This window comes from Electrophorus electricus, chromosome 13 (genome assembly GCF_013358815.1).
Source record: "Electrophorus electricus isolate fEleEle1 chromosome 13, fEleEle1.pri, whole genome shotgun sequence".
Taxonomy (NCBI): Eukaryota; Metazoa; Chordata; class Actinopteri; order Gymnotiformes; family Gymnotidae; genus Electrophorus; species Electrophorus electricus.
The window spans coordinates 17,742,907-17,750,868 of record NC_049547.1 but is presented as its reverse complement, the minus strand read 5'-3'; the positions used below and the strand labels follow the sequence as shown (position 1 = coordinate 17,750,868).

Sequence of the window (7,962 nt, the reverse complement as noted above, 5' to 3'; positions counted from 1 at the left end):
CCATGCTTAAGATTGTTTTTAAGACAAATATTATTTGTGAAAGGTGTTAGCCTATATATGCATTAATTTTTCAAAACACACACACAAACAAAGGAACAATTTTAGCTGCATCCGCAGCAGAGTTTTCTTTTAGAACTTTAGTTCCTCACCCTACATGAGCTCTGTTTCACGCTCAGTCCCTTCCATGTTCCGCGTTTTCCATGTCTTGTGTTTGTTCCGTTCCATAGTTTCGTTTTGTCCTCACATTGACTGGGTACACCTGTCCCTCGTTTCTAGCTCATGTATTTAAACCCTGCTGTGGGCCTTGGTCGTGGCTGCTCATTGTTTGTTTCGCTGTTTCATGGTTTGAATTAATGTTTGAGGGTTGTTTCTTTGTATTTATCTTAACCTTCGTGTTTCCTAGCCTGCTTCCCTAGTTAGCCTTCGTATGTTTTTGTTTTGTAATGTTTTCCAGTACTCTCCGTCTCGGCTCTGTGACCCTGGACTGCCTTAATGACTCTGATTTTGGATTTGCCCCTATTAAATCTCGCTCCTCTCAGCACATGCGTCCGCCTCCTTACCGCTCAACTTTACACTCTGCATATGTGAGAATATTCAAAACTGATGGAAAAGCATCATAGAAGGCTTCCTTGTGAATCTGGTTTTAAGAACACCAAGAACGTGCAAAGCTGCCATCAAAGTGATAGTTACTTTGAAGAATCTAAAATCTAAGTTAGTCAATATTTGTTTATCACAGCATAATCACATAAGGTTTGATACTTTTGCTGTTTTTTTAAATGTAGAAAATAGTAAAAAAAAATAAAATAAACAAACTTGTGCTAGGTCCAAGTGTGTGTGTGTGTGTGTGTGTGTGTGTGTGTGTGTGTGTATATATATATATATATATATATATATATATATATATATATATAAATTCCCCACTTGCCCTTCTAAAGGTGGTTTCTTTTTCCGTCTAGCTCAGTTCCTCTACCAGAGACCTGCATATCTGCATAGAATCTTAGCTATTCCTTCACAGCACATTCTGACCCTACCATCCAAATATCACAGCAGAAGTTAAAACTCATCAGACCAGGCAATGTTTTTTTTAATTTTCTATGGTCCAATTCTGATGAACCTGTGCAAATTGTAGCCTCAGTTACCTGTTCTTAGCTGACAGGAGTGGCACGAGGTGTGGTCTGGTGTGTGTGTGCGTGTGTGTTTATTTTCCACCGCTAGAGGGCAATATCATTCCTTGAATGCTGATCAGCGGCAGAAAACATCATAGGTAGGTGAAGTTGATCCAAAGAGAAAAAAGCTGTTTAGCCATATAACATACGACTTTGTGCCAGTTAAAATTTTGGCTGATACAATAGGAATGGGGACATTCTAAGAAAAAAATAATAATTTCAGATTTTGGATGCCTATACACATGAACTACTGGAACAACTATGCATGTGTGAATTACTATACTATACAACGACTAATATACAACAATTGTATAATTTTACCACAACACAATCATTCAATCCCTTGTTCTAGTTAAAATTACGTTAAATACATATTTTATATGTACAGAGAAATATTCATGATTTTGTGAAAACTAGGCAGGGAAGCCCAAGGAATGTAACCTTTAGCTGTTCTTTAAGAAACACCACTCATCTATAGGCTTGCCCTGCATTCCACACGCGCTTCACTGCAGGCAACGTGAGTCACGCGACCTGTGGACCTGGTCTCAGGAGTCCCCTGTGCACAGGAACATACACAATTCACTGAAACCTGCAAAGTAGCGTGACACTGACTGTTCAGATCACTGCGATCACGAATCAGCTTTCACGATCCACCGCTGACAACAGAGCTGTCAAACGATTGCAGCGAACCGAGCTAAAGGTTCGAGAAATACTCATTTTCCTGCTTGTAATTTAAAGTCAGATTTAACTTCATGTGAAAATGCCCAGTCATTCACAGTCATTCACATTAGCTTGTTAAGGGGTTCCAGGAACACCTGTCTGTGTGTGTGTGTGTGTGTGTGTGTGTGTGTGTGTGTGTGTGTGTGTGTGTGTGTGTGTGTGTGTGTGTGTGTGTGTGTGTGTGTGTCTGTAAGATATGGGAAATCCAGGATGGGAGTGTCCTGTCTCTCACCTGAGCATCTAAGGCCTGGCTCACCGTGACTCAGCTGAGTTGTTAATCACACATGAAAATAAAAAGTTAAACAAAATGACTAATACAGTCATGCTTGTGACATGTTGGAATTTCAAACATCTTGACTGCAGGCCATTGTACAATTTGCATGTATTTGCATTGAGGCTGGACTCTGCTATCACACTTGATTCATACTGATAATGTTCTGAATCAAGTGTACTGGAGCAGGGAGTAAACTAAAGAAGCAGAAATCTGTCTCAGACAGGAGTTAAATAAGCCTGATCTATATAATGTATGATGTCATTTAAAATAGCAATATATGAAGCCTGTGATCAAAGACTGCAATGAAACATTCACAGTAGCACTACAGGACACTATAGGATACTGTAGGGCAATATATGACACTATATGGGATAGATTTACAAGATGGATGCATCTAGGCTGTGATTAAGCTCTGTTAGTACATTACATACACTCAAATAGGCAAACACTACAAGGTGAGCTTAAACACACTGCAATTCACCTGGCATATGGCATGTAATCACAACGCTGTTACACTAATACTCTAATATAAGGATGTTTACAGTCTTTTATCTGCTTTGAGAACAAATAACATGGGAATGGTTAAGGGTGTGCGCGTGTGCATGTGTGTGTGTGAGAGAGAAGTTTTCTGTGTTGGGGAAAGAGGAAGAGAGTTGAGAAACTGGTCAGTCCACTGTTTCCCCACCATATAGGTGTAAACGTGGTGGGGAACACAGCCCAGAGTTTCTGTTCTTACTGTTCCAGGACTTCATGTGCTAGGATGTCCTTGCCAACTCGGTCATGTAACTGCTAAATGTTTCATACAAAGTTTGCCATATCAGATTAAAGGAGGCAGAACTTCCTTTTTTAAAAGTGCATGACAATTACCTACAGTTTCAGAGCCACTTATAGTGCATTTTTCAGTCTATTCTAAAAATTGTGTGCTGCAATTCATGTTACAATTTGTTTAAACATCACTTCAGCATTATTCTGCAAAGTTGTTGCTCGTTTTTTTAACATAGTGATATTGTTTTTGGTTGAGTAGATATGTCCCACTGCTTTACGTTGAAACCCAATGCAAATCACTCATATGGCGTAACCGCTCTGCTTGCCAGGCATAGCTCCGGCTGCTATGGTAGTTATGCTTCTGAAGCGTTTGCTCTGGTGTGTATACTTGTGCCTCAATGCCTTCTTGTGCAAACAGGTTTTCCGTGTTTCCTTAGAAACAATCCACTCTTAGCACACTGTTACACACAGTCTGGAACTCATAGCGGAGTTTCCCCGCGTACAGAAGTATAGGGAAACACTGCCGTTTGGGGACCAGTAACCTTAATACTGATAAATATTTATTTGTTTGGGTGAATATGTACATCATATAGTACATCATATAGTACTTCCTCTTCTTTTTTATAATCTACCCAGCACATATAGTAAGCACGCCTTCCAGCACGAATAGGTCATTTTCCCTCTTTGTGATAACATTTATTTTTATTTGTTATGATGCAAAACTATTGTAGTGTTAGCATTATGCAGCACAAAAAAAATTGTTTGCAGGAGAGGTTTGGAAGCGCACTATATATAACTATATTTAAAGCAGCTCAGATCAGGCATAACTGGATTTTGGAATGTTTTAAATCAGGGGGGAAGAAAGGGTTTTTAGCATTAACAGCACTGATACTGCCGCCTGCTTGATTAAGTGGAGAAATTTCCCCAAAGTCCTGGATAAATTCCCTGTAGACACAGTCGAGGCGTCAATCACATGTGGAAATCCCCCACCCAGCACGAGCTCCACCTCCTCCGAGCGAGCTTTAACGCTCGCGCATCCGTGCGCCGATCACCAGTAGGTCAGACTTCCGAAACAAGATGGAGTTTTATCAAAGCAGCGGGACCAGCTCCGTGGATTACGGCGTTGACGATCGCGGACCCAAATCTGGGAAAGCGCCGTCCAGCAACGAAGATCGCCTCGACAGCGGGTTGGATTCCCTTAAAGAAGACGAGTACGCGGAGGTGGCGCGTGACATCGGGCGACTGCGCGTGGACTGCGCTCCCCGAGCGCGTGAGGAGTGCTGCGAGCCGTGGAAACATGAAGTTACCGAGGACGGAGACACGTAAGCGTTTTTCACTTTGGAATTCAGCTGGCGCTCGTACATGCACGTTTATGCACAGAAAGTGGTTTAAAATGACACGATGTTACCGTTTGCACGTTCATTGCTCGGGAAAATAAGCAGCAGTTTTAACTGTTTAAGTAATGGGACCTTTGTTAATTGCTAAAAAAAAAAAATCCTTCACAGAATGCATATTTCGTAAATAATTTTATGATATAATGCAGATTTAGTGCAGAGGTACAGACTGCAGTCCACATACCAGAGTTAGCCAAAGGCGTTCGGCGCGATTACAATCGAAATGGTTTTAGGTAAACAAAAGGAAGCATCAGGACGGACTGTACTCTGGCCTGGCGTCGGTGTGGGCGGCGCTGCAGAGCCGCCCGGGCTGGGAAAGTCCCGGGCGGCCTGCCAGGAATCAGAAACTGCGTTACGCCAAAGCGTTGAGCGCATGCTCGTCCCAGGAAGAATAGGACTGCGTAAGAAACATAGAAAGAAAAAGAAAAGTGTTTGCGTGCTTACGTGCGTACGTGCGTGCGTACGTGCGTGCGTGCACGGCGGTGGGTTGCTTGTTGCTTTTGATTTTCCCCGCATATAACTCCCACCTACTTGCTCGGCTGCATGTTTACGCGTTTGTCTCTTGGTTCTTTTTAAAGGTTTCTACACCTCGCCATTATTCACGAAGCCCAAGACGCTGCAGTGAGGATAATTGAAATGTCAGTCAGTGACCCCTTTCTCAACAAGCAAAACTACCAAAGACAGGTAAAACAAACACACATATTCAATTACGACAGTGATGCTTTTCTCCCAAATGTTACTGAGCATCTTGCATCATCACCCCTTTCCCCCAATACAGACAGCGTTACACCTGGCCGTGGTGACTGAGCAGCCACTAGTGGTGGAGAGGCTGTTGGAGGCGGGCTGTGACCCCACGTTAGTGGATAACAACGGCAACACAGCCCTCCACATAGCCTGCAGAACAGGCTCCCTTTCCTGCTTTAGCCTCCTCACCCAGAACTGCCAAGAGCATCTCCCGGCCGTCCTGCACACTCCCAACTACAGTGGTAAGTACTGCCTGGAGCTTCTCCAGCTAGCGTGAGAACATTCCAGCTCTGTGCATGATCTCTTGGATCTCATCACTGGTATCTTGTTTCAGGTCAGAAATGCTTACACCTGGTTTCCATCCATGGTTATCTCTCATTGGTGGAGAACCTTATCTCCCTTGGCGCAGATATCAATGCACAGGTGGGTTTCACAGCCTTCATATTTTTTCCCCCTTTATTTATGTTTTGTATATCTTCATGTAAACCAGCTTTGGGGATGGAGCGGAACTTAACCATCTTCCTCACATGTCTCATCAGGAGCAGTGTAATGGCAGGACGGCTCTCCACCTGGCGGTGGACCTGCAGAACTCTGAGCTGGTGAGGCTCCTGGTGAACAGAGGGGCCGACGTGAACAGCGTGACGTACGGGGGTCATACAGCGTACCACCTGACTTACGGGCGTCAGAACACTGACATTCAGAAGATCCTGTTCGATCTTACTGCGAACGACCTCCGAGAGCTCCCAGATAGTGAGTCTGAGGACAGCGAAGATGACTACAAGGATGAAGAGCTGTCTGATGAAGAGGTGTGTGTGGTCTGGCTGTAGAGATCCTCTGTTCAGCCTCTCAGTTGCTGTTGCACGTTTTCAGATTACCAGATCCTAACACTGTTTTTTTTGCCCTTTAACAGATATATGATGATATAAAAATGATGGGGCAGAAATAGGGAAGTGGTCGGTGGTTTGGAGAGTTCCAGTGTGAAGCCGAGCAGAGAATCATGTTCTCCTAGTAACAGCAACCAGGAGCAAGGTGGTCACATGAACACAGGTCTCTTGGGAATCAAGCCCCCACTGGGAGAAGGCCAGAGTCGCCATGCCAACAAGAGATGGGAAAGCTGTTTAAGCATGTCAGGCAGAAAGGGCCAGAGAACACTAGAGCGGGCAGATGCCCTGTTGGCACTTCACAACAGACTGAAATGCCTGCAGAAGTGCTTACCTGCAGCGCTGTTGTACTAAGGTGTTACCTATTTTGTATAGAGACAGATCTATTTTTATAATGTAAATGTGTACAGACATTTGAGAATAAATAAAACTAAATAGTTTTTCTTTTGTGGGGCAATCCCAAAAGGTTGCAGTAAATTAAAACCATGAAAAGCGCAATACGTGGTGTTCCTATTTACTTCTGTCTGGGGCGGAATGGGGTGTGCATGCTTTTCTTGTGGTTGAGAAGAGTTTGTAATAGAAGGGTTTGTAATAGGAACCTTATACTCAGGCTTCCATCAGCTGAGTACACTGGAATTTCCTGAAAAGGCAGGGGGGGCAGTTACTCAGACTAGACGGGCAATGCTGAAAATTCCCCATTAGAGTCATAGCTTCCCGGATTCCAACCATAGAAGCCTTCATGGAACTGTATGGAGCTGTTCTTTGAATGTGAATGTGACAAATTATTAGTCAACCATTTTCCCATAGCTATAGAAAATAAACAGAATTGTTCCACCATTTTCTTGTAAGCGACTGTCATATGACCATTCAAAGAGGAAGTCTTGTATCTGTTAGTTTTTAGGTTTCTGCACAATCAAAAATATATTTGGTTTCTACATGAGGCAAGAAATGAGCATATACAAATATTTATTTAAATTAGGTTTAAGAATGCCTGTTTCGTTCTCAAGGTTGCCTCAAATCCAAAATTCCATTCACACTTCACAATATTTAATGATTTGTTTAAACACACAGCATCACCATAGTAAAATTTATCTTATCATGCTATCCTGATATCTGTTATCTCCCTTCCACTCGACTGATTTCCTTTTTACAGTAAGCGCAGACAAAGTCAATGTGTGGTTTTCCTAATTTGAATACAAACCTGAGAGTACACAAGGGGGCTGTACCGCAGTCTCGTGTCTTTTTGTCACAGCGCTGCCAACTTTTTCGGGGCTCTCAGAAACCCAGAGGCACGTAAATGACAGTCATAATGCTCGTCTCTGAAGCACTGAAGCTGGCTCAGGCACAAGCAGCCTGTGATGGAGTGGAGTCCCAGGGTGCATATAAGAAGCTCCCTTGATTCAGCGCGATGCGATATCTGGCCAGCAGTTGGAAACTCCGAAGCTCTTGTGTGGCTTTTGACAGGGGAATGGGGCCAAGACCTGAGAGCTGACTTTATGCAAATACACTGAATACAGGGGAATCTGCAGCTTGTATATAGGACAGCGTTCATTTAGATCTTAAGACAAAAAAGAACCAGAGAAGTCCAGTCTTCAAATACATATAGATAAAAAAGGGAACATGAGAACACTACAAGTAGATGTACTGGCAAGAAAATTACATAATGCTGACACACAGGTCTGCTGGTCTGTTACGCTAACTTCTTGCAGTGTTCTAGTCCCTTTTCAAAATACACTTTTGTGGATGTATTTGCAAAGTAACAAGAGCCACAGCAAAAAACAGAAAGGCTCTATTTAGACTGTTTTAATTGTAAGGCTCTGCAGACTTTAAGCGTGGGAGAAGTGTCAGCTGACTGACTGAACGAGCAAAACAGGAAGTTGCATTTTGCTGCAATAACAACTCCTCAGAAAAGGCCACGCTGATATATAATGTAAAACAGTCTGATTTTGAAAGCCAGTATGTTTAAATTGTTTTTGCATCCACAGTGAGTTGGGAATATTTATTTACACATGATGGAA

The 7,962-nt window shown here is 42.9% G+C and overlaps 1 protein-coding gene across 1 annotated transcript; it reads left to right on the top strand.

The window, feature by feature from the left end:
- The first annotated feature begins 3,950 nt into the window (after nucleotides 1-3,950).
- Nucleotides 3,951-6,781, top strand: nfkbiab (nuclear factor of kappa light polypeptide gene enhancer in B-cells inhibitor, alpha b). The gene is made up of 6 exons (XM_026999938.2): nucleotides 3,951-4,247; nucleotides 4,898-5,003; nucleotides 5,098-5,305; nucleotides 5,398-5,486; nucleotides 5,603-5,869; nucleotides 5,974-6,781. Exons 1-6 carry the CDS (start codon nucleotides 4,003-4,005, stop codon nucleotides 6,007-6,009), a joined length of 951 nt encoding a protein of 316 aa, XP_026855739.2. The 5' UTR covers nucleotides 3,951-4,002; the 3' UTR covers nucleotides 6,010-6,781.
- Nucleotides 6,782-7,962: the final 1,181 nt, after the last annotated feature.

Excerpts from the sequence above, each read along its gene's own strand:
- nfkbiab (XM_026999938.2), top strand. The coding sequence starts at position 4,003 with ATGGAGTTTTATCAAAGCAGCGGGACCAGCTCCGTGGATTACGGCGTT. Across the intron at positions 5,004-5,097 it reads AGCAAAACTACCAAAGACAG|ACAGCGTTACACCTGGCCGT; the intron begins GTAAAACAAACA and ends CCCCCAATACAG. Across the intron at positions 5,306-5,397 it reads GCACACTCCCAACTACAGTG|GTCAGAAATGCTTACACCTG; the intron begins GTAAGTACTGCC and ends ATCTTGTTTCAG.